The sequence below is a fragment of the Rhinoraja longicauda genome, chromosome 7 (genome assembly GCF_053455715.1).
Source record: "Rhinoraja longicauda isolate Sanriku21f chromosome 7, sRhiLon1.1, whole genome shotgun sequence".
NCBI lineage: Eukaryota > Metazoa > Chordata > Chondrichthyes > Rajiformes > Arhynchobatidae > Rhinoraja > Rhinoraja longicauda.
Window position 1 is genome coordinate 72,747,771 of NC_135959.1, and position 26,463 is coordinate 72,774,233.

The following is a 26,463-nucleotide window of genomic DNA, read 5'->3' on the forward strand; positions in this document are numbered from 1 at the left end:
CACTGGCCCACCCCACACCAGCCCCCCACCCCCCCACACACACCAGCCCACCCCCCACACACACCAGCCCACCCCCCCACACACACCAGCCCACCCCCCCACACACACCAGCCCCACCCCCCCACACACTGGCCCACCCCACACCAGCCCATCCCCCCCACACACTGGCCCACCCCCACACACACTGGCCCACCCCACACCAGCCCACCCCCCCACACACACCAGCCCCACCCCCCCCACACACACCAGCCCACCCCCCCACACACTGGCCCACCACCCACACCAGCCCATCCCCCCCCCACACACTGGCCCACCCCCACACACACTGGCCCACCCCACACCAGCCCACCCCCCCACACACACCAGCCCACCCCCCCACACACACCAGCCCCACCCCCCCACACACTGGCCCACCCCACACCAGCCCATCCCCCCCACACACACCAGCCCACCCCCCCACACACTGGCCCACCCCACACCAGCCCACCCCCCCACACACACCAGCCCACCCCCCCACACACACCAGCCCACCCCCCCACACACACACCAGCCCACCCCCCCCACACACACCAGCCCACCCCCCCACACACTGGCCCACCCCACACCAGCCCATCCCCCCCACACACTGGCCCACCCCCCACACACACTGGCCCACCCCACACCAGCCCACCCCCCCACACACACCAGCCCACCCCCCCACACACACCAGCCCACCCCCCCACACACTGGCCCACCCCACACCAGCCCATCCCCCCCACACACTGGCCCACCCCCCACACACACTGGCCCCACCCCACACCAGCCCACCCCCCCACACACACCAGCCCACCCCCCCACACACACCAGCCCACCCCCCCACACACTGGCCCACCCCACACCAGCCCATCCCCCCCACACACTGGCCCACCCCCACACACACTGGCCCACCCCGCACACCAGCCCATCCCCCCCACACACACCAGCCCACCCCCCCACACACACCAGCCCACCCCCCCACACACTGGCCCACCCCACACCAGCCCATCCCCCCCACACACACCAGCCCACCCCCCCCACACACTGGCCCACCCCACACCAGCCCATCCCCCCCACACACACCAGCCCACCCCCCCACACACACCAGCCACCCCCCCACGCACTGGCCCACCCCACACCAGCCCATCCCCCCCACACACACCAGCCCACCCCCCCACACACTGGCCCACCCCACACCAGCCCATCCCCCCCACACACTGGCCCACCCCCACACACACTGGCCCACCCCACACCAGCCCATCCCCCCCACACACACCAGCCCACCCCCCCACACACACCAGCCCACCCCCCCACACACTGGCCCACCCCACACCAGCCCATCCCCCCCACACACTGGCCCACCCCCACACACACTGGCCCACCCCACACCAGCCCATCCCCCCCCACACACACCAGCCCACCCCCCCACACACACCAGCCCACCCCCCCACACACACCAGCCCACCCCCACACACACTGGCCCACCCCACACCAGCCCATCCCCCCCACACACACCAGCCCCACCCCCCCACACACACCAGCCCACCCCCCCCCCACACACACACACACACTGGCCCACCCCACACCAGCCCATCCCCCCCCACACACACCAGCCCACCCCCCCACATACACACTGGCCCACCCCCCCCATACACTGGCCCACTCCCTCCCACACACTGGCCCACCCCCCCCCCACACACACTGGCCCACACCCACACACACACACTGGCCCACCCCCACACACACACACACACTGGCCCACCCCCACACCAGCCCACCCCCCCCCACACACTGCCCCCCCCCCCCCACACACTGGCCCACACCCACACACTGGCCCACCCCCACACACACACACTGGCCCACCCCCACACCAGCCCATCCCCCCCACACACTGGCCCATCTCCCCCACACACACACTGGCCCATCCCCCCATACTGGCCCATCCCCCCCACACACACACCGGCCCATCCCCCCCACACTGGCCCACCCCCCATACTGCCCCCCCCCAAACCGGCCCACCCCCCCCCACACTGCCCCCCCCCATACTGTCCCCCCCCCCACACTGTCCCCCCCCCCCCCCCACACTGCCCCCCCCACACTCTGGCCCATCTCCCCCATACCAGCCCATCCGTCCCACACCAGCCCATCCCCCCCATGTGACCATCGACCCCACCGATCCTCACCTCTACCCCAGCAGGCCTGGGCAGACAACTTCCAGGCCCAGCTCTGAACCGAGAGTCTGAAGAATGGTCATGACCCGAAACGTCACCTATCCATGTGTGCCAGAGATATTGCCTGACCCGCTGAGTTACTCCAGCACTTGTGTCTTACTTATACAGTGATAATCCCTTGTTCGGTTATGGCGGACAATCAGCAATAACTCACTGAGCCAAGTTTTTATCGCAGGTGGACAAGATGGTGACGAAGGCTTTTGGCTCACTGGCTTTAATCACTCAGGGAACTTTTTGGGTCAAGAACCTTCTTCAGAATTTTCAGTCCACACATGCTGCCTGACCCATTGAGTTCTTCCAGCACTTTGTGTTTTACTGAAGATCCCAACACCTGCAGTCCCTTGTGTCTCCATAGAAGTTGGACGTTATGTTACAGTTGTACATGGCAAGGATGAGGCCGCTTTTGGAGTATTGTGTTCCGTTTTGGTCACCCTGCTATAGGAGAGAAGGCATTAAAGCTGGAAAAGTGCAGAGAAGATTTATGAGGATGTTGCCAGGACTCGAGGGCTGGGCAGGCAAGGGAGCGCAGAATGATACTTTAAGCCTGCCCTACTACTCTCTGTAGTTCAGGCAGTATGGGTAACCGATTGTGTGGAAGGGAATGGTAAATGCTGGTTTCTACCATAAATGCTGAAGTAACTGATGAGTGATACTTTATTGTCACATGTGATATTCTTCATTTTGTATACCCAAGGTATGCAAAGAGTCACCACATAAAGGGTGCCGACAAAGTTACAAAGTTTCCCACACCGGGACCGCTTTTGTTCTCTTTGCGCCCCCCCCCCCACGCCGGGTCTTCCTTTGGTCTTCCCATCACGGCGGGTCAGGCTGCCTGACCCGCTGAGTTACTCCAGCACTTTATATGTGTCTTTGGTTAGCTGATTGAATTTCTTTGCGGAGGTATAAAACAAGAGCATTGAGTGCATGTTTGAAAGTCGTGGTGACCATTTCAGTTACCCTCATCTTCAAATGATGGCATAGTCTACATGGATTTTTGCAAGACATGGAAGGTTCTGCATTACAAGCCGGTCAAAACAGCCAGGATACATGAAATTGAAGATTAAGCGGTAAACTAAATCCAAAATTGGCAGCAAGAACCGGGTGGTTAAGAAATCTTTCTCTAACCATTGGGTTTGTGCAATGCCCAGTACAGACCATTTGGGGTTTTTTTTGTGTGTTTTTGTTAATGCTTGTGATGTGGTAGTGCTAGACTGTCTGATATTCTGGAATATTGAATACTATTCTTATTAATAGCTGAATATACTTTTATTTCACTTATTCTCACGTTTGCGTAGTATAATAAATTTACCAGTACACACGGAATGTAAAGGGATGCAGGGAAATGGGGCGCGGGTGAATTTTCGGTGAGCATGAAATGGGGCCCCAGTTAGTTCAAAGGGAGTCTGGGCAACGGGGTCCTGGTGAACGAAAGGAGCATGGAAAGTAAAGTACGGTTGATTAGTATGGGTGTCAGGGGTTGTGGGGAGAAGGCAGGAGAATGGGGTTAGGAGGGAGAGATAGATCAGCCATGATTTAATGGCAGAGTAGACTTGATGGGCCGTATGGCCTAATTCTGCTCCTATCACTTATGAAACATCACCGAGTGAGCTGGGTAATCGATTGATAGGATTCCCAAATAGTTGGATAACGGATGTTTGGAGTTTTACTAGAAAGTGAAAATACCACACATGGTGGTTTCAGAGGGAATGCAAGACAGTTTCACGTTGGTCAACTACCCCATTGCAGGCATTGGACTTTGGAACGAGTGCACTACTGTGCAGGGAACTATAAGAAAATAACTGCAGATGCTGGTACAAATCGATGGTATTTATTCACAAAATGCTGGAGTAACTCAGCAGGTCAGACAGCAGGTCCTTCTCTCCTAAGATGCTGCCTGATCTGCTGAGTTACTCCAGCATTTTGTGAATAAATGCAGGGAACTATGTTCTGCACTCTGTATCTTTCCCTTTGCTCTGCCTATTGCACTTGGGTTTGGCTTGATTGTATTTATGTACAATATTTAATTGGATAGCATGCCAAACAAAAGCTTTTCACTGTAACTCTATGCACGTGGCAATAATAAACCTAAACTTGGAGACATACAGCGTGGAAACAGGCCCTTCAGCCCAACTTGCCCTTGCCGATAAAGATGCCCCATCTCCCCTAGTCCCACCGGCCTGCATTTGACCCATATCCCGGAAAACCTTTCCTCTCCATGTACCTGTCCAAATGTCTGTGAAATGTTGTTATTGCCAAGGAAGTAGACAATTGACGTGAAACTTGGATGACATTACGAGCAGCCGTGCTTGAGGTGAGGAACTGTGTGGTGTGCGGGGCGAAGACCAGATGGAAGGGTGTGATGGGTGGAGCGGAGATGTGGGAAGTGACGGCTCATGGAGAGAAACGCCAGACGGAAGGGCACATTGAGAGGAGAGTGTGAACGCTAGTGGAAGGGCACATTGAGAGGAGAGTGTGAACGCTAGTGGAAGGGCACACTGAGAGGAGGGTGTGAGACACGCTCGTGGAAGGCCACACTGAGTGGAGGGTGTGAACACTGGTGGACAGTCACACTGAGAGGAGGGTGTGAACACTGGTGGACAGTCACACTGAGAGGAAAGTGTGAGACACGCTAGTGGAAGGGCACACTGAGAGGAGGGTGTGAGACACGCTCGTGGAAGGGCACACTGAGAGGAGGGTGTGAACGCTTGTGGAAGGGCACACTGAGAGGAGGGTGTGAGACATGCTAGTGGAAGGGCACACTGAGAGGAGGGTGTGAACACTGGTGGAAGGGCACACTGAGAGGAGGGTGTGAACACTGGTGGAAGGGCACACTGAGAGGAGGGTGTGAGACACGCTCGTGGAAGGGCACACTGAGAGGAGGGTGTGAGACACGCTCGTGGAAGGGCACACTGAGAGGAGGGTGTGAGACACGTTCGTGGAAGGGCACACTGAGAGAGGAGGGTGTGAACGCTTGTGGAAGGGCACACTGAGAGGAGGGTGTGAGACATGCTAGTGGAAGGGCACACTGAGAGGAGGGTGTGAACACTGGTGGAAGGGCACACTGAGAGGAGGGTGTGAACACTGGTGGAAGGGCACACTGAGAGGAGGGTGTGAGACATGCTAGTGGAAGGCCACACTAAGAGGAGGGTGTGAACATTCGTGGAAGGCCACACTGAGAGGATTGTGTGAACACTGGTGGAAGGGCACACTGAGAGGAGGGTGTGAGACACGCTCGTGGAAGGGGGCACACTGAGAGGAGAGTGTGGGACACGCTAGTGGAAGGGCACACAGAGGAGGGTGTGAGACATGTTAGTGGAAGGGCACACTGAGAGGAGGGTGTGAGACACGCTCGTGGAAGGGCACACTGAGAGGAGGGTGAGACACGCTAGTGGAAGGGCACACTGAGAGGAGGGTGTGAGACACGCTCGTGGAAGGGCACACTGAGAGGAGGGTGTGAGACACGCTCGTGGAAGGGCACACTGAGAGGAGGGTGTGAGACACGCTCGTGGAAGGGCACACAGAGAGGAGGGTGTGAGACACGCTAGTGGAAGGGCACACTGAGAGGAGGGTGTGAGACACGCTAGTGGAAGGGCACACTGAGAGGAGGGTGTGAGACACGCTCGTGGAAGGGCACACTGAGAGGAGGGTGTGAGACACGTTCGTGGAAGGGCACACTGAGAGAGGAGGGTGTGAGACACGCTCGTGGAAGGGCACACTGAGAGGAGAGTGTGAGGGTCGCTGCAACCCAGAGAACATTCTGTGTTAATTGGTTGTGCATTGGTAGTTTCAAATCAGTCAATCAAATTCAATCTGTATGTTTCTATAACTGTTTGTCGCCTTCAAAACAAATTGTGCTCCTCGATGCCAGATTGGCAATTTTTTCCGCCTTGCTCAGCAATTTTAATTCCATCAAAACATTAATCAAACAAATCCAAAACATCCTATTTATCAGCAAGGCCAAGCGCAGGCTCGGCGATCGTTTCGCTGAACACCTCCGCTCAGTCCGCCTAGGCGTATGTGATCGCCCGGTTGCCAAACACTTTAACTCCCTCTCCCATTCCCACACTGACCTTTCTGTTCTGGGCCTCCTCCACTGTCAAAATGAGGCCTAATGCAAATTTGAGGAGCAACATCTCATATTTTGCTTGGGCAGTTTACAACCCGGTGGTATGAATATTGATTTATCTTACTTCAAGTAACCCTTGCTTCCCTTCTCTCTCCATTCCTCCCCCATCCTAATTCTCCGACCAGTTTCACTGTCCTCCTGATAACATTTTACCGATTGTATGCCTCCTTGTCATGTTCCCCTCAGCTGATTTCTATGACTAGTACCTTCCCCTAGCTCATGTGTTTAGCTTAGAAATTCATCTTTTGGCATATATATTTAATCTTCAAGTCAAGTCAATTTTATTTGTGTAGCACATTTAAAAACAACCCACGTTGACCAAAGTTCTGTACATCAGTTCAGGTACTAAGAAACAAACATACAATGGCGCACAAACATAACAGCACATACATAAACAGTTCACAGCGCCCCCTCAGAGGGCCTCAAACGCGAGGGAGTAGAAATAGGTTTTGAGCCTGGACTTAAAGGAGTCGATGGAGGGGCAGTTCTGATGGGGAGAGGGATGCTGTTCCACAGTCTAGGAGCTGCAACTGCAAAAGCGCGGTCACCCCTGAGCTTAAGCCTAGACCGTGGGATAGTCTGTTAACTCAAAACAGTCCAAATGCCGCCTTACACGATGGTGTGAAGTTCTTGATCCAACCATGAGGATGCTCCAGTTATTAAATTCAGATATAAAGTTATCTAGAAAAAAATAAGCACTGAAGTGCAGTCGGTGGAATCCCTATAGCTTATTTCTAAGTAAATAAGTGGAATCTGTCATACTTTCGTTTATTAAATTGATTCACAACAATTCCATTTCTGATTGGCATTTCCCAAGAATTAACACTTTGTCAATAATCCATGACGGATTTTCTGATCAGATTTGTCCCACTCTCTTTTCCCAAACGGCCTAAATTTTGACCAGCTTGTATCCATAGCTACACATGTCAGTTTCTTACCGCTGTGGGGCAGTTTATTCAAGCTTAGCTGCCGCGGGGTCTCAGGAATGGGCAGCACAGTGGTGCAGCTGGTAGATCCATCACCCCACAGCGCCAGGGACCCGGATTCAAGCCTGACCTCAGGTGCTGTCTGTGTGGAGTTTGCACCTTCTCCCTGTGACGGCGCAGATTTGTTCCGGGTGTTCTGGTTTTCTCCTCCATCCCAAAGATGTGCAGGTTTGTAGGTTAATTGGCCTCGTAAATTGTCCCTCGTAAGTGTAGGGAGTGGGTGAGAAAGTGGGACAACATAGAAGTGGGAGGCATGGTGGCGCAGCGGTAGAGTTGCTGCCTTACAGCAAATACAGCGGCGGAGACTCAGGTTCGATCCTGACTACGGGCGCTGTTTGTACGGAGTTTGTACGTTCTCCCCGTGACCTGCGTGGGTTTTCTCCGAGATCTTCGGTTTCCTCCCACACTCCAAAGACGTACAGGTATGTAGGTTAATTGTAAAAATGTAAGGCAAATGTAAAAATTGTCCCTAGTGGGTGTAGGGCCGAAGGGCCTGTTTCTGCGCTGTATCTCTAAAATCTAAAAAAATAAATAAATCTAGAACTAGAGTGAACGGGTAATCAATGGTCGGCGTGGGCTTGGTGGGCCAAAGATAGACATAAAATGCTGGAGTAACTCAGCGGGTCAGGCAGCATCTCTGGAGAGAAAGAATGGGTGACATTTCGGGTCGAGACCCTTCTTCAGAATGAGCCAAAGGCTCTATCTCTAAACTAAATCAAATGGTCATATTGCTGTTGCTTCACACAAAGGTGTGCTCCACGCTCTTGCTCAAATCTGGGAGACTGAAGATTCAGGTTCTCCATTTAGCTTGCATCTCACTTATTGAACCAAACAACATTTACAGTACTGGGTCTTTAGGGATTTCAGACCGATCAAGTATGAATAGGATGCCGCTCTGCAATAGATTTATGATTTATTATGTTTCTTGCTTTTCAGCGCAAATTTGGAACTTAGAATGCATTATCTCATTGATTTATGGTAGTTTCTTCATAATTTCTTGTCTTTATTACAGTCACATTCAGCTATACATTATGGATACTAGTCCTTTCGCTCATTCAAGATTCAAGATTCAAGATAGCTTTATTTGTCATCCAATATTGGACGAAATTCAGTCACCCACAGTCCAACAATAAAAGCATTAAATAGGCATTAAAATTACACAACCCCAAAAACACACAAAAAAATAAACATCCATCAAAGAAACATCCATCACAGTGAGTCTCCTCCAGTCCTCTCTCTCCTCACTGTGATGGAAGGCCACAATGTCTTTCCCTTCTCCTGCTGTCCTCTCCCGCAGTCAGGTTGTTGTGGTTGGAGGCCGCGCCGGACGGTCCGCAGCGGCCCGAGCCTAAGGCGAGTCGCAGCCGCTCCCGCAGCCTCCGAAGACGGCCGGCTCCGCTGATGATAAGTCCGATCCGGGGCGGGCGAACACGCTGCCGCTGTTGCTGCACGTCGGGGCGGTCGTGGCTCCCGACATTGAAGCCCCCGCCCAGCAGAGAAATATCCCGCGGCATATCTTAGGCCGCGCCGGACGGTGAAATGTCCGCGGCCCAAGCCCCGCGACCCCGGGGCGGGCGAACCCGCTGCCGCTGCCGGAGTTCCCGATGTCGGCATCCACGCGGCCCGAGCCTAAGGCGAGTCGCAGCCGCTCCCGCAGCCTCCGAGGACGGCCGGCTCCGCTGATGGTAAGTCCGGTCCGCGGGCTCTGCGAACCAGAGCCCTGGAGGCCGCCAGCTCCAGGAGTTGGGCCGATGGTAGGCCGCAGCAGGAACGGAGACAACACCCAGAAAACAAAGGTCGGGTCTCCGTTCGGAAGGGACACATATTTACAATTTTACAGTTCCCCCCCTCCCCCCCACATACACACATAGTACACAAACACAAAAACACCACATCACAACTACAATTAAGACAAAAAAACAACAAAAACACAAAGACAAATGGACCGCAGGTAAGCCGCAGCTGCTATGGCAGCGCCGCCGGTTAACCCTCGATCAAACATCAATCAAAAAGTTTAGCTCATCAGCTTATTATTTAAAATTTCTAGAATTAACAGAGGACATAAATAGGGTAGACAGTCAGAACTTTTTTTTCCAGTGGAGATATCCAAGACTAAAGGGCGTGTTTTTAAGGTGAGGGGGGTGGGCAGAGTTTCAAGTAGATATGACGGGGCAAGTTTTTTGACACAGAGTGGCGGAGGCAGATACAGTAGTGGCATTTGAGTGCCTTTTGGATAGACACAAGGATATACTGGGAATGAAGGGATATAGGTCACGTGCAGGCAGAAAACATTAGTTGAACTTAACATCATGGTTGGCATAGAAATTGTGGGCCGAAGGGTCTGTTCCTGTGCTGTACTGTTGTATGTCCCATGAGTGTGCAATCAAAATAAAACAATCCATTTGCTATTAAACTGGAAGATTCAAACACGCCTCTCTCACCAACAGGACATGCTGGAGGCTCTCAAAGCCTTGTCTGTGTTCTTCACCGAAAATAGCCTACGTACCAGAAGAAACCTGCGAGGAGATATAGAGAGGCGTAGCTTGTTCATTAATGAAGAATTTGTACGTGTGTTCAAAGAAGTCAAAGAGGTACGTACTCTATCATTATATCGTCTATCGTTTTAATATCGTTAGAACTAAGCTATGATCTTAGTTCCAGTACTAATTCTAGCCTTAGAGGGAGTACAGAGAAGGTTCACCAGATTGATCCCTGGAATAGCAGGACTTTCATATGAAGAAAGACTGGAAAGACTCGGCTTGTACTCGCTGGAATTTAGAAGACTGAGGGGGGATCTTATGGAAACATATAAAATTCTTAAGGGGTTGGAGAGGCTAGATGCGGGAAGATTGTTCCCGATGTTGGGGAAGTCCAGAACTAGGGGTCACAGCTTAAGGATAAGGGGGAAGTCTTTTAGGACCGAGATGAGAAAACATTTCTTCACACAGAGAGTGGTGAGTCTGTGGAATTCTCTGCCACAGAAGGTAGTTGAGGCCAGTTCATTGGCTATATTTAAGAGGGAGTTAGATGTGGCCCTTGTGGCTAAAGGGATCAGGGGGTATGGAGAGAAGGCAGGTACAGGTTACTGAGCTGGATGATCAGCCATGATCATATTGAATGGCGGTGCAGGCTCGAAGGGCCGAATGGCCTACTCCTGCACCTATTTTCTATGTTTCTATCTGAACTGTAAATGTTGTTTAGATGGGCGGGTAATTGTGAATTAAGATCTTGTGAAGCAACAAAAACACAACGAGCTGAAAGTGAATACAAGGAGTCACATTTTATCAGCAGAAATTTGACTTGTCAATGATTATTAGGAAATTGTACTAATTTTCACCAAGGCTGCCTGACAGAGTCTGTGCTGATGTTGCAGTTCACCTGGATGGAGGGAGTTGGCCAGGCCTGATCTTTCAGCTTTCAGCCTGATGATTATAATGAAGAACTTACAAAAAAAGACACCGAGTGCTGGAGTAACTCAGTGGGTTAGGCAGCACTTCTGGAGTACATGGATAGGTGCCATTTCGGGTTGGGACCTTTCTTCAGACTGATTCAGTCTGTAGATCAGTCTGAAAAAGGGTCTCAATCTGAATCATTGTCTGTCCAATTCCTCCACAGATGCTGCCTGCCCCACTTGAGTTCCTCCAGCACTTTGTGTTTTGCACAAGATTCCAGCATCTGCAATTCCTTGTGCCTGGAGGCAGGATCGGAGGAGCCTTGAGTGGTGCATTAACGGCAGCATGGACTGGTTGGGCAGAATGGACTCTTTCTCTGCTGTAAATCTCATGTTAAAAAAACTTAAGTTTGTCCTTTTCATAATGCAACGACTAATTTGAAAGTCATTTATTGTTGCACATTGCATTTTGCTACACAACGAGTATATAAAATGGCGTGTCGATTTTTCTCTCGTAGGATCTGGAGAGCGTTAATGAAGATGTCCAAGCAATGGGTGCGTGCTGTCAGGATATGACCAGTCGTTTAAAGGTAAAGAGCAAGAAACTGGGTATCTTCCACAGAAGATCAGAGACGATGAGTGGATATATGTAGTAAAGTCTGACTGCGCTGTCATGTTGTGGAGCCACACTTGGAGCATCGTGGGCAGTTCTGGTCTGCTGGAAATATGTCATGAAGTTGGGAAGGGTGCAGGAGAATGTTCCCTGGGGTGCGGGCTTGAGTTATAGTGAGAGGATGGATGGGCTGGGACTTTTGTCTTTGGAACGTGGGAGACTGACGGGTGACCGTATTGAGGTGCACAAGATCATGAGGGGCACGGATAAAGTGAACACTCACAGTCTTTTGTGCCCAGGGTAGAGGATTCTAAAACTAGAGGGCACGTGCTTAAGGTGAGAGGGGACGGATTTGACGGGCTTCATGAGTAACTTTATCCACTCAGAGGGTAGTCCATATCTGGAATAAGCTGCCAGAGGAAGCTACAATGATGACTTTTAAAAGACATCTGGACAGATATGTGGATGGGAAGGGTTTAGTGGGTCATGGGCCAAATGCAGACAAATGGGGGACTAGAAGAGGCAAGACCTTAACCCATGAACAAGACAGATAAATTAATAATAAAGACCTACATCCACCTCTCTGAAGCTTTTTACATCTGAAAACAAATTTAAACTTCAGAGGCAAACAGATTCAGAGTGTTATTGGGCTTCGTGAGCTGAGTGTTTCACATTGACTTAGGATTGATTACCACTTGCTTTTAAACAGCGCTTTTAAAGTGTTCGGTTTCTTAGTAGAAGTGTTAGAAAATGTCAATTTAAAGAAGAAAAGTTTCATTACAATTAGCGTCATAAAGGAAGTGATGGGAAGAGACATTTGGAGAGAGTATTCCAGAGCATGGTGCCTTAAATGTCCGAAGGCAGAATTGTTAGTATTGGATGAAGGAACTGAGTGAGATACATAAAGGGCCATGGAACAATTCAGCACGGAAACAGGCCCTTCGGCCCAACGGCTCCGCCGACCAAGATACCCCATCTACGGCTGGTCCCATTTGCCCACGTCTGGCCCATCTATATACTAAAACTCTCGTTTGTTATCTTGTTTGTGACTGAACTTCAGCCAAAATGGTACACGATAGCGTGACAATTTTAGGCCCACCTTACTCACCATTGTCACTTTAACATAACATAACAGAACTTTATTGTAATTCGGTATAAATACCGAACGAAATTTCAGCAGTCACAAGACACAGCAAAAAAGAAAAGAACACAGAACACACGACCCCAACACAAACATCCATCACAGTGAGTCCAAACACCCCCTCACTGTGATGGAAGGCAACAAAACTTCCACTCTCTTCCACTCTCTTCCCCCCGCGCCCACGGACAGGCAGCTCGACCCCTACCGAGGCGACCGACACGCACAGCCCCCGCAAGGGGATGGAAGGCCCCGCGGCCGAGCCGCACCGGGCACTGAAACGTCCCGCGGCCGAGCCGTGCCGGCGATGTTAAGTCCAGCGGCCGAGCTGCGCCGGGCGATGGAAGGCCCCGCGGCCGCTGCTAAGTCCCGCGGTCGAGCCGCGCCGGGCACTGAAACGTCCCGTGGCTGAGCCGCGCCGGCGATGTTAAGTCCCGCAGCCGAGCCGCGCCGGGCGATGGAAGGCCCCGCGGCCGCGCCGGGTGCTGAACCGTTCCGCGGCCGAGCCGCACCGGGCGATGGAAGGCCCCGCGGCCGAGCCGCACCGAGCGCTGAACCGTCCCGCGACCGTACCGGGCGATGGAAGGCCCTGCGGCCGAGCCGCGCCGGGCACTGTAAGGTCCCGCGGCCGAGCCGCGCCGGCGATGTTAAGTCCAGCGGCCGAGCCGCACCGGGCGATGGAAGGCCCCGCGGCCGAGCTGCGCCCCGGGAAGAGACCTAATAATAGAAAGGTTTCCCCCACCCCACCCCACCCCACCCTCCCCCACACATACAGAGCCAAAAACAGAAACAAAAACCATCCCAACACCGACACAAACAAAAAAAAAAGGAAAAAAAGACAAACAGACTGCCAGAGAGCCGCAGCCGTTAGGCGCAGCCACTATATTTAGTGATAATGTAAGTAGTTTTATTGAAATCGGTGTTATATTTTAAAAGTTATTCACATTTTAAAGTTTAAAAGGAGGGGAGGGGGAGGAGGAAGGGGGAGTGGGGAGAAGGAGTGGGGGAGAAGGGAGAGGGGAGTGGGGTTTGAGGAGAGAGGGGAGGGGGGGGGGGGAATGACAGGGTGCTGCACCAATGCAGGAGAGGTTTGGGCCCAATGGGTCTAGTATCCCTCTAAACCTTTCCTACCGTTACTTGTTTATTAGTACAGGTGTCAAGGGTTATGGGGTGAAGGCAGGAGAATGGGGTTGAAAGGGAAAGATAGTCCAGCCATGATTGCATGGCAGAGAAGACTTGATAGGCCGAATAGCCTAATTCTGCTCAAGTGCCTTTTAAATCTTGTTATAAATATTGTACATCTCCTCTGGCAGCCTGGCCATTATACCCACCACCCTCTGTGTGGTTCTTATTCCTTTTCTCCCGTACCTTAATCCTACACCCTCTGCTTCTTGCTTCCCCTACTCTGGGTAGAAGACTATGCATTCAAGTAGAAATAGGAGCAAAGTTGCTTTGTTGAAGAGAGCAAGACCTGATAATGCCTTGACCTGGCTGTTACTCATCCTGAGTGGGCAGTAAATGGCTTTGCTATTTGCCTGCTGAAAACATTCAAGACTTTCTTGGACTTCTAGGAGAAAGGCTGAGGGTCATACCGGAGGAATGCAGAGTGTGAAAGAGGGTGACATTTATCAAGACAGAAGTACCAAGGATGGAGATGAGCATGCGACAAACATATCAGAAATGGAGGCCTAAAGGGGAGAAGCACTGCAGATGCTTGTTAATACACAAAGGGACGCAGAATGGAACTCAACAGGTCAGGCAGCATCTCTGGAGAACATGGGTAGGTGATGCCTGATAGTCTGAGGGAGGGTCTCAACCCGAAACGTCACCCATTCCTTAACTGCAGAGATGCTGCCTCTCTCGCTGAGTTACTCCTACATCTTGTGTCTATCTTCGATTTAAACCAGTTCCTTCCTGCACATGGACAGGTGATGTTTCAGGTTCGGACCGTTCTCCATGTTCTCCAGAGATGCTGCCTGACCTGCTGAGTTTCTCTAGTGTCCTTTTACAGCCTAAAGGCCAGCGATGAGTAATGTGGAGTTTATTGCAAGTGACTCTGGGGAGAATTATTCCCGGGATAGGCTCAGCGCGAGATGGGGTTTAAGTAGGTGATGAAGTAAATTCCACAGCATGATTGTTTTGATCTTTCTCTCTTTCCAGCTCGCAAAGGAACAGACACAGGACCTGATTACCAAAACTACTAAACTTCAATCTGAAAAGTAAGTGTTGTGCCTTATTTCCAAACTACTATATCATGCAGACTATTGAACCTCTTGTTTAGCCACTTTAAAGATGTAAAATAGTGCAATAGGAACAAACTCTTAAACACACAATATCTTAAACACAAGTGCCAAACAATGGCATTCAATTAATCTCCTCTGCCTGCACGTGATCCGTATCCCTTCATTCCCCGCATGTCCATGTGCCTATCTAAAAACTTGCTGCACACCACTGTCGTATCTGCCAATATCACCATCGCTGGCAGCTTGTTCCAGGCCCTCTAGTCTTTGACATTTCCACAGTAGCCCGGCTCATACGATTGCTGGCTCGCAGCGCCCGAAATCCGGGTTCGATCCTGGCCTCGGGTGCTGTCCGCGAGCGGAGTTTGCACGTTCTCCCCGTGACTGCGTGGGTTTCCTCCGGGTGCCCTGGTTTCTTCCCACATCCCAACACGTGCGTGTTTGGATGTTAATTGGCCCTCTTTAAATAGTGTGTCGGGAGCGGATGAGAAAGTGGAATAACATCGAACGAGGTGAGCGGGAAATGGATGGTCGGTGTGGAGTTGGTGGGCCGAAGGGCCTGTTTCCATGTTGTATCTCGGAACAGCCTGGGAAAAAGGTTCTGACTGTCTGCCCCATCTGTGCCTTTCATAATTTTGAATGGTCTGCATTGCCTGACTGGATTGCACTGAGCATCCAGTAAATACCTAAGTCCATCTTAATTTCTTTCAAACTCTGAATCTTGGATGTTGGTCACCTTCAACAAGTTAGTATAAGAAAATAACTGCAGATGCTGGTACAAATCGAAGGTATTTATTCACAAAATGCTGGAGTAACTCAGCAGGTCAGGCAGCATCTCAGGAGAGAAGGAATGGGCGACGTTTCGGGTCGAGACCCTTCTTCAGACTGATGTCGGGGGCGGGACAAAGGAAGGTTATAGGTGATCTGATCTCCCGGTGGCTGAGCACTTCAACTCCCCCTCCCATTCCCAGTCTGACCTTTCTGTCATGGGCCTCCTCCAGTGCCATAGTGAGGCCCACCGGAAATTTGAGGAACAGCACCTCATATTTTGCCTGGGCAGCTTGCAGCCCAGTGGTATGAACATTGACTTCTCCAACTTTAGATAGTTCCTCTGTCCCTCTCTTCCCCTCCCCCTTCCCAGATCTCCCACTGTCTTCCTGTCTCCACCTATATACTTCCTTTGTCCCGCCCCCCTGACATCAGTCTGAAGAAGGGTCTCGACCCGAAACGTCGCCCATTCCTTCTCCCCTGAGATTCAACAAGTTAGTGATCATTAATTGTGCTCACATTAGTGCTATTGGAGATGGCAGTGTTGACAGGCGGTAGTTCTGCAGATTAAATGGCATGCTGGCAATTGTCCTAATTGGGTAGAAATGATTCATGTCTCGGGAAGTATGAGCAGTAGCGCAGCGGTATCACCATGAACTACCATCTGCTGCAATAGTTTTCCTGGCTCTGCTCTTTAGTTGCTGAAATATGAATGACCCAGATAAACAGTAAAACTTGTATCGGAAACTTGACACCAAGTCTTGTCTTCATACTCTTGAGTCTAAAGAAAGGTCCCAACCCGAAGCTTCACCGAGGCGGCACGGTGGCGCAGCGGTAGAGTTGCTGCCTTACAACGAATGCAGCGCCGGAGACTCAGGTTCGATCCTGACTACGGGCGCCGTCTGTACGGAGTTTGTACGTTCTCCCCGTGACCTGCGTGGGTTTTCTCCGAGATCTTCGGTTTCCTCCCACACTCCAAAGGCGTACAGGTTTGTAGGTTAATTGGCTGGGCAAATGTAAAAATTGTCCCTAGTGGGTGTAGGATAGTGTTAATGTGCAGGGATCGCTGGGCGGCACGGACCTGGTGGGCCGAAGGGCCTGTTTCTGCGCTGTATCTCTAAAAAATCTAAACCTATCCATGTCCTCCAGAGATCCTATCTGAGCGACTGAGTTACTCCAGCATTTTGTGCCTTTTTCCTGTGAACAAGCATCTTCACTTCTTAGAGTCTTAAAGTGATAGTGTGGAAACAGTCTCTTTGGCCCAACTTACCCACACTGCCTATGTGTCCCAGCTATACAAGTTCCACCTGACTGCGCTTGGTCCATATTCCTTGCGTTTGTATCTGAAACAGTTGTACAATGAGGTGGACGATAGAAAGGTAATTCTTTGGTAACATGCAGGGAATGGAGGAATACGGATGATATGCACACAGAATTTCAGTAGTATATACTAGGCCCGTTCCTCGTAGGGTTTCCGGATGATATGTAGATGGTGGTTTAAATCGAAGATAGACACAAAGTGCTGGAGTAACTCAGCGGGTCAGGCAGCATCTCTGGAGAGAAGGAATGGGTGACGTTTTGGGTCTAGACTCTTCTTCGTACTGATTCAGGTCGAGACCCTTCTTCAGACTGAAAAAGGGTCTCAACCCGAAACATCACCCATTCCTTCTCTCCAGAGATGCTGCCTGACCCGCTGAGTTACTACATAAAATACTAGTTACTTAGTGGGTCAGGCAGCATCTCTGGAGAAAATGGACAGGTGACATTTTGTACCTACTCTGTACTGTTCTATTTTGGGCAAGAAAATATCGATGTTCTGTTTAGGCTGCCTTTCAGATTGCTCATTGGTTCCATCATTATGATTAAGAACCAACAGTTCTGGCATGTTTGTAGCACTGTTGTTTAAGAAATGAAGGAAGGGGTTATACACCAGTTAATTTCACATGGTGTTAACAAAATGCAGGAATTCACCATGGAAGATGAGCAAACAGGCGTTTAGAAAATTATAATGTTATTAACTAGCGTCATCATGCTTTTCAATGGATGTCACTAGGTGGAAAGGGGGAGATTCACTAGGATGTCACCTGGGCTTGTGGGCTTGAGTTACATGGAGAGGTTGGATCGGCTGGGATTTTTGTCTTTGGAGCGTGGGAGGCTGAGGGGGTGACCTTATTGAGGTGTACAAGATCACGAGGGGCACGGATAAAGTGAACGCTCACAGTCTTTTTCCCAGAGTAGAGGATTCTAAAACTAGAGAGCACGGGCTTAAGGTGGGAGAGATTTAAGAGGGACCTCAAAGGCAACTTTTTCACTCAGAGGGAACAAATTTCACTACTACTTATCAGCCAGTATCTGAGATATAATAAAAAGGAACTGCAGGTGCTAGTTTATACCAAAGATAGACACAAAATGCTAGTTATTTAGTGGGTCAGGCAGCATCTCTGGAGAAAATGGGCAGGTGACATTTTGGGTTAGGATCCTTTTTTACTCTGGACAAGATTTCTTCTAGTCTGAAGACGGGCCCAGACCTGAAATGTCACCAGTCCCCAGAGATTTTCTCCAGAGATGCTGTCTAACCCGTTGAGTTATTCCAGCACTTCGCGCCCATCTTAGCCATTTTCTGAGCATTGTTTGGGTCTTCTACTGCCACATGACCTCGGGAACTCCTCTCATTAGCCAAGATTTGGATCCAATTTGCCATGAGACCCGGAAGAGTGGTCTGCAGAACCGTAACTCAGCATCACTGAGTGGGTTATGTGTAATTGTGAGGAAGAAATGGTCCTAGAGGGATTTGGGATCACTTTTATTACATTGCTGTTGACAGACTAGATTGATTTGAGTGCTGATTAGGTAGTTTCAACTTCCTATGCTTATCCAACGAACGTTGCTCCTCAGCAATCTCTCATGGACAATCTCCCTCATAGGTGTATCAGCTGCCAAACCTGGGCAATGGTGATCTCCACCCCCTGAAATGTATTGGGTGCGATGCAGAGTGAAGACCTTGCACTAGTTGTTAGTCTGTGGAAGGGTCCCAACCCGAAATGTTGCCTATCCATGTCCTCCACGGATGCTGCCTGACCCGCTGAGTTACTCCAGCACTTAATGACATCCTTCCTATAGCAGGGTGTCCAAAACTGAACACAATACTCCAAAGTGTGGCCTCACCAATGTCAACTGTGCAACCGTAACATAATGTCCCAGCTTTGCAACTCTTCAATCTTTTTATCTCATACCTTCAGCCTTTTTATCTCTGGCCTTTCTGTCTAACCCCTCTCACCTGCATCCACATTTTACATACCACGCTTTATCCTGCTCATCCCCCCCACCCCCCATCAGTCTGAAGAAGAGTCCTGACCGAAACATCACATATCCATGTTCTCCAGGGATGTTGCCTGACCCGCTGAGTTACTCCAGCACTTTGTGTCTTCTTTTTTAAACCAACATCTGTAGTTCCATGTACACCGATGAGCCAAAACATTATGACCACTGACAGGTGAAGTGAATAACATTGATTATCTTGTTACAATGGCACCTGTCAAGGAGTGGGATATATTAGGCAGCAAGTGAACAGTCAGTTCTTGAAGTTGATGTGTTGGATGCAGGAGAAATGGGCAGGAGTAAAGACCTGAGCGACTTTGACAAGGGCCAAATTGTTATGGCCAGACGACTGGGTCAGAGCATCTCTGAAACGGCAAGGCTTGTGGGGTGCTCCCGGTCAGCAGTGGTGAGTACCTACCGACAGTGGTCCGAGGAGGGACAAACCACAAACCGGCGACAGACAGGGTGTTGGGCGCCCAAGGCTCATCGATGCACGAGGGCAACGAAGGCTATCCCATCTGGTCCGAACCGACAGAAGGTCGACTGTGGCACAAGTCACAGAAAATGTTAATGGTGGTCACGGGAGGAATGTGTCACAATACACAGTGCATCGCACCCTGCTGTGTATGGGGCTGCACACGGAGGACCAACAGCATATTAGGCAGGTGGTCATGATGTTTTGGCTCATCAGTGTATATCCTAATACTAATTGACCCCGATTATTTGTGTTTTTTTCTCAAATCACTTGTGCCACTGGATAACTAAATAATTTGTTTACTGTTTCGGATTGAGTAAAGTTCCAATTTCAGAATTGCCTTATTGAAATGCATTGATTCTCCGGGAATCGTTCTCTCCAGAAATAATTTGCCCTATGACGCTTCTGGGTTGAATAAAGATCCTTCAATTTTTTCTCTCAGCAAACATAGTTGGTGAAGCTGACTGCAGTTTGCTGAGATTTCTAGGACCTGCTCCAGAAAGGCACGGTTCTGCTTCAGCTGATTAGCGACTGTCAATGCCAAGCTCAGCAGGTCCTGGAATGCAGACATGGACATCCGCTAAGAGCAGCTGGTATCGCCTGCTACAGTAGCTGCATGCTAGGTTCAGGAGTTGATTGAGAAAGGCAAATGGTCGGTGCTATTCCTATCTTTCACTATTTTGGAATATTACAGGTTTACCAGAATGCTGCCTAGATTAGAGGGTATTAACTATAAGGAGAGGTTGGACAAACTTGGATTGGTTTTTTTTTCTGGAACGCCGGAAGTTGAGGGGAGGCCTGATCAAAGTGTATAAAGTTATGAGAGGCATAGATAGGGTAGACAGTCCCCAGATGGAAACGTCAAAGACTAGAAGGCATAGCTTTGCGGGGAGGTGGGCAAAGCTTAACGGCGATCAGCGGGGCAAGGTTTTCACACTGGGAGTGGTGGGGGCCTTGAACGTGCTGCTGGGGGTAGTGGTGGAGGCAGATACGATAGTGGGTTTTAAGAGGCTTTTGGATAGGCAAGTGGGTATGCACGGAATGGAGCGATGTGGATCACATGCAGGCAGAGATGAGTTTAACTCTGCATTATCTATGGCATGGACATTGTGGGCTGGAGAGTTTGTTTCTGTGCTACATGACTCTATATTTACATTTAGTTTAGAGATACAGCGCCGAAACAGGCCCTTCGGCCCACCAGAACCGCGCCGACCAGCAATCCCTGCATATTAACACTATCCAACACCCACAAGGGACAATTTTTACATTTACCAAGCCAATTAACCTACAAATCTATACGTCTTTGGAGTGTGGGAGGAAACCGAAGATCTCGGAGAAAACCCACGCAGGTCAGGGGGAGGACGTACAAACTCCGTACAGACAGCACCCGTGGTCGGGATGGAACCCGGGTCTCCGGCGCTGCATTCGCTGTAAGGCAGCAACTCTACCGCTGTGCCCATGATTCGCACTATATCACTATATCACTACACCAGCTATATCTGAATAATTGGCATTTAAATTGCTAATCAGCATGGTCGTTTGTTTGGACTTTGTATTGCACACCATAAGTACAAAATTTAAAAAGATATTTTAAATTGATCATAAAAATACCATCAGCTGAATCCCAGATGTCACCATGTTCATTAGCATTTCAGCTATGGAATTTGGTTCCTCTAAAGACTCGGTCTGCCAAGGCCTGCTGGATCTCCTGGTTGCTAACCATTTACATCCCCTTCCCATTCCCACACTGACCTTTCTGTTCTGTCCTGTCCACTGCCAGAGTGAGGCCACACGCAAACTGGAGGAACAGCACTTCATATTCCACCTTGGGTGCAACCCAACAGTATGATCACTGAATTCTCCAATTCCAGTTAACTAACCTGCAAAGAACTCCTCCCTTCCACGTGTCCCATGGCAGCACCCATTTCTCACCTTCCCCACTCCCTGCCTTGCGGTCTTGGGCAGAGCTGTTCCCAAACCAGGCTGTGGTGCAACCCGACAGTGCTCTTTCTACGGTGCATCTGGAGAAGTTTGCAAGAGTTGCTGGAGCCATGCCGAATATCCTCAGTCTCCTGAGGAAGTGGAGGCGGTGGCGAGTCTTCTTGGCTGTCGTATCAGTGTGGTTGGTCCACAACAGATTGCTGGTAATATTAACGGCAAGCAACTTGAAGCTCTCGTCCATCTCCACTTCCGCACCATTGATGCTGGTTGAGACGTGTACTCCACCACGCTATCTGAAGTCATAGAGTGATACAGTGTGGAAACAGGCCATTTGACCCAACTTGCCCACACCGGCCAACATGTCCCAGCTACACTAGTCCCACTTGCCTGCATTTGGTCCATATCCCCAAACCTGTCCTATTCAAATCCCTGTCTAACTGTTTCTTAAATGTTGGGATAGTCCCTGCCTCAACTACCTCCTCTGGCAGCTTGTTCCATACACCCACCACCCTATGTGTGAAAAAGGTTACCCCTCTGATTCCTATTAAATCTTTTCCCCTTCGCCTTAAATCTATGTCCTCTGGTCTTCGATTCCCCCACTCTTATCTACCTGATCTATTCCTCTCATGATTTTGTACACCTCTTCAGATCCCCCCTCATCCTCCGGCGCTCAAAGGAATAGAGCCCCAGCCTACTCAACCTCTCCCTATAGCTCAGACCTTCTAGTCCTGGCAACATCCTCGTAAATCCTCTCTCTACCGTTTCTAGCTTGACAACATCTTTCTTATAACATGGTGCCCAGAACTGAACACAATAAGTCGATACAAGCTCCTTCATCTTGTTGACCTTGTTGTTGAGTCACTAAGTTCCCTCTGTCCTTCCTGTACTCCGTCTTGTCATTGGTCATGATCTGGCCCACCACACTGTTCTCATTGGTCATGATCTGGCCCACCACACTGCTGTCATTGGTCATGATCTGGCCCACCACACTGTTCTCATTGGTCATGATCTGGCCCACCACACTGTTCTCATTGGTCATGATCTGGCCCACCACACTGCTGTCATTGGCCATGATCTGGCCCACCACACTGCTGTCATTGGTCATGATCTGGCCCACCACACTGCTGTCATTGGTCATGATCTGGCCCACCACACTGTTCTCATTGGTCATGATCTGGCCCACCACACTGCTGTCATTGGTCATGATCTGGCCCACCACACTGCTGTCATTGGTCATGATCTGGCCCACCACACTGCTGTCATTGGCCATGATCTGGCCCACCACACTGCTGTCATTGGTCATGATCTGGCCCACCACACTGCTGTCATTGGTCATGATCTGGCCCACCACACCGCTGTCATTGGTCATGATCTGGCCCACCACACTGTTGTCATTGGTCATGATCTGGCCCACCACACTGCTGTCATTGGCCCACCACACTGCTGTCATTGGCCCACCACACTGCTGTCATTGGCCATGATCTGGCCCACCACACTGCTGTCATTGGTCATGATCTGGCCCACCACACCACTGTCATTGGTCATGATCTGGCCCACCACACTGTTGTCATTGGTCATGATCTGGCCCACCACACTGCTGTCATTGGCCCACCACACTGCTGTCATTGGCCCACCACACTGCTGTCATTGGCCATGATCTGGCCCACCACACTGCTGTCATTGGTCATGATCTGGCCCACCACACTGCTGTCATTGGTCATGATCTGGCCCACCACACTGCTGTCATTGGTCATGATCTGGCCCACCACACTGCTGTCATTGGTCATGATCTGGCCCACCACACTGCTGTCATTGGTCATGATCTGGCCCACCACACTGCTGTCATTGGTCATGATCTGGCCCACCACACTGCTGTCATTGGTCATGATCTGGCCCACCACACTGCTGTCATTGGTCATGATCTGGCCCACCATACTGTTGTCATTGGTCATGATCTGGCCCACCACGGTGCTGACATTGGTCATGATCTGGCCCACCACACTGCTGTCATTGGTCATGATCTGGCCCACCACACTGTTGTCATTGGTCATGATCTGGCCCACCACACTGCTGTCATCTAAACACTTCTAGATGGAGTTGGAGTCAAGTTTGCATGCACAGCCGTGAGTGTAAAGGGAGTCTAGCAGGGGACTGAGAACGCAGTCTTATCTCTGCATAAAGGCACATTAGATCAAATCACAGACACCAATAGATTGGGTTTAAACTATCAGCCTGTACACGCTGTGAAATATATTGTGATTATGCTTTTATTTTTCCTTAAGGGTGCGTAGGCTTTTGGTATAATGGCTTTGGTTAATTGAATGTTCGGATCCAGGGGGTTTAATTAGCGTGGTGTCTGCAATCAGCAGATTAATGGGCAAACTGCATTTAAACACAGGAGAACAAAGTGGATGGCCTGGGCTGCGATTGGATTCTGAAGAACAAAAAAGCCCTCCACCAGTTGTATTTAGACAGCAGCTGGCAGATAAAGGAGACGTGGTATTATTTCCATTTGAAAAATGTGAAAACAAATTGTAAGCACTGTTGAGGGCAGCACAGTGGCGTAGTGGTAGAGTTGCTGCCTTACACTGCCAGAGACTCGAGTTCAATCCTGACCTCAGGTGCTGTCTGTGTGGAGTTTGTACATTCTCCTTGTGACTGCGTAGGTTTTCTCCAGGTGCTCCGGTTTCCTCCCACATTCCAAAGACGTGCGGGTTTTCCTGCCTACGTGTGGTGACAGGCAGGAGATAGGAATGTTCGGCGGACTTTTGTAACGTTGTTGGCACCAAAACATGTAGGTGAGGTCCTTAGTGTGTAGGATAGTGCGAGTGTATCGATGGTCGGCATGGACTTGGTAGGCCGAAGGGCCTGTTTCTACACTGTATCTCCAAAGTCTACATAAGGAGTAAATTTAAAAGTATTATGATCTCAAATTATGAGACAATGAAACTCAACAGAACTGATTTTCTTTTCTAAGAAAGAAAATTGTCGTAAGTAGTTTCAGTTATGTGCTTTAATTTATGTTCTGACTGACAAGACCTGCGTTCCTGCTTCAGACTAATTTTTATTGCTTCCATTAGTGACTTTTCATTAGTGGGAGAGTCTAGAACTAGAGGTCATAGCCTCAAAATTAAAGGACGCTCTTTTAGGAAGGAGATGAAGAGAAATTTCTTTAGTCAGAGACTGGTGAATCTGTGGAATTCTTTGCCACAGAAGGCTGTGGAGGCCAAGTCAGTGGATAATTTTAAGGCAGAGATAGAGAGATTCTTGATTCGTACAGGTGTCAGAAGGCAGTGGAGGCCAATTCTCCGAATGCATTCAAGAGAGAGCTAGATAGAGCTCTTAAGGATAGCGGAGTCAGGGGGTATGGGGAGAAGGCAGGAACGGGGTACTGATTGAGAATGATCAGCCATGATCACATTGAATGGTGGTGCTGGCTCGAAGGGCCGAATGGCCTCCTCCTGCACCTTTTGTCTATTGTCTATTCTTATGGGGAGAAGGCAGGAGAATGGGGTTAGGAGAGAGAGATAGATTAGCCATGATTGAATGGCGGAGTAGACTTGATGGGCCGAATGGCCTAATTCTACTCCTATTCCCAATGACATGACTTTTCATTTTGGAATCTACATGGATTTTAGAAAGGCATTTGATAAGTCCCCCGTGGTAGGCTGATACAGAAGATTAAGATGCACAGGATTAACAGTGACGGTCGTATGGATTCATAACTGGCTTATGTGGGTTGTGCTGGAAGGAGAATATTCAGGCTGGAGGTGACCAGTGGGGATCAATGCTGGGACCTCTGCTGTTTGTGATGTGTGGAAATCACTTGCATATAAACATAGATGGGTTGGTGAATAGGTGTGCAGATGGCACCAAGATTACTGGGGCCACAGACTGTGAGGAAGGCTGTCAGAGCATACGCAGGAATACAGATCAGCTGCCGAAATGGGCAGAGAAATGGCAGATGGAGTTTAATCCAAGCAACTGTGAGGTGTTGCACTTTGGAAGGTCGAATGTAAGGGGACAATACACAATTCATGGCAAGACTCTTAACAGCATTGATATAAAGAGGGATCTTGGAGTCCAAGTCCATAACTCCATGAAAGTGGCAACACACAAGAAGGCACATGGTATGCTTGCCTTCATTAATCCGGGCATTGAGTGTAAGAGTCAGGAAGTCATGATGCAGCTTCATGGGACTTTGGTCAGGCTGCATTTGCAGTATTGCGTGCAGTTCTGGTCATCTTATATCTTAATATCTTAGTAATTTTGGAAAATTTAGTTTTGTCTTATTCCTATTTTAATTTGCTTCCTTGTACGCCATGCTCCTGGGATGATACTCTCTGATACTTTGCTTAACTGACAATCTTTAACGTGTGTAGGAAACAAGCCCTTCAGCCGAAACCCATCCGTGACGACCAAAATGCCCCATCTGAAGCCGGTCCCATTTGCCCATATTGGGCTCATATCCTACAAAGCCTTTTACGATACGAAAAGATAGAACTTTATTTATCCCAGGAGGGAAATTGATCTGCCAACAGTCATAAAACACAAATTACATGAAACATGAAATGAAAGTGATGAGTGGAAAGGTTTGAGGATATGCAAATATGGGGGGGGGGGGGAGGAGTCAGTTTTTTGTTTCCTTTAGATTCTGGCAGATTTGCCAGCAGGCTTGTATCACTGTGATTACTCAGTTAGCAGGTGGAATTGAAGGAATTTATTCGATATATTTTTCCACTTGGCTTCAGAGAATCTTGCACTCAGCAACTAATTGGAAGAGTGGTCTTGACTCACCAAGCATTGGAAAGCTCTTTAGCCTTCTTGATTGAATAGCTGAGAGTTGAGTGAAGTCCAACACCAATCCTGTGTGTATTAATGAGGCAGGCTGGAGTGTTGCAGATAATTCAAAAGTGCGGAAGGGACTCGGGAGGTCAGGCAGCGTATGTAGAGGGAACAGACAGGCAACATTTCGTCTCGGGCCGTAGGGACTCGACCTGAAATGGTCAGTCATTCCTTCACTCCCAAGACGCTGCCTGTCCCGGTAAGTTACTCCAGCATTTTGTGTCTACCGGAGTGATGTGTTTCTGGGTGATGTTATAGGGAGGGTTTGAGCATCTGTATGGAGTTTGTACGTTCTCCCCGTGACCTGAATGGGTTTTCTCCGAGATCTTCGGTTTCCTCCCACACTCCAAAGACGTACAAATATGTAGGTTAATTG

General features: G+C 49.9%; 1 protein-coding gene across 1 annotated transcript in view; it reads left to right on the top strand.

Annotated features, from left to right (window-relative positions):
* Nucleotides 1–4,530: 4,530 nt before the first annotated feature.
* cog6 (component of oligomeric golgi complex 6) overlaps nucleotides 4,531–26,463 on the top strand; it is a 70,469-nt gene continuing 48,536 nt past the window's right edge. The window contains exons 1-4 of the mRNA XM_078403225.1: nucleotides 4,531–4,557; nucleotides 9,779–9,949; nucleotides 11,268–11,339; nucleotides 14,661–14,719. Coding sequence (XP_078259351.1) covers nucleotides 4,531–4,557; nucleotides 9,779–9,949; nucleotides 11,268–11,339; nucleotides 14,661–14,719 — 329 coding nt within the window. The remainder of the gene's footprint in view (nucleotides 4,558–9,778; nucleotides 9,950–11,267; nucleotides 11,340–14,660; nucleotides 14,720–26,463) is intronic.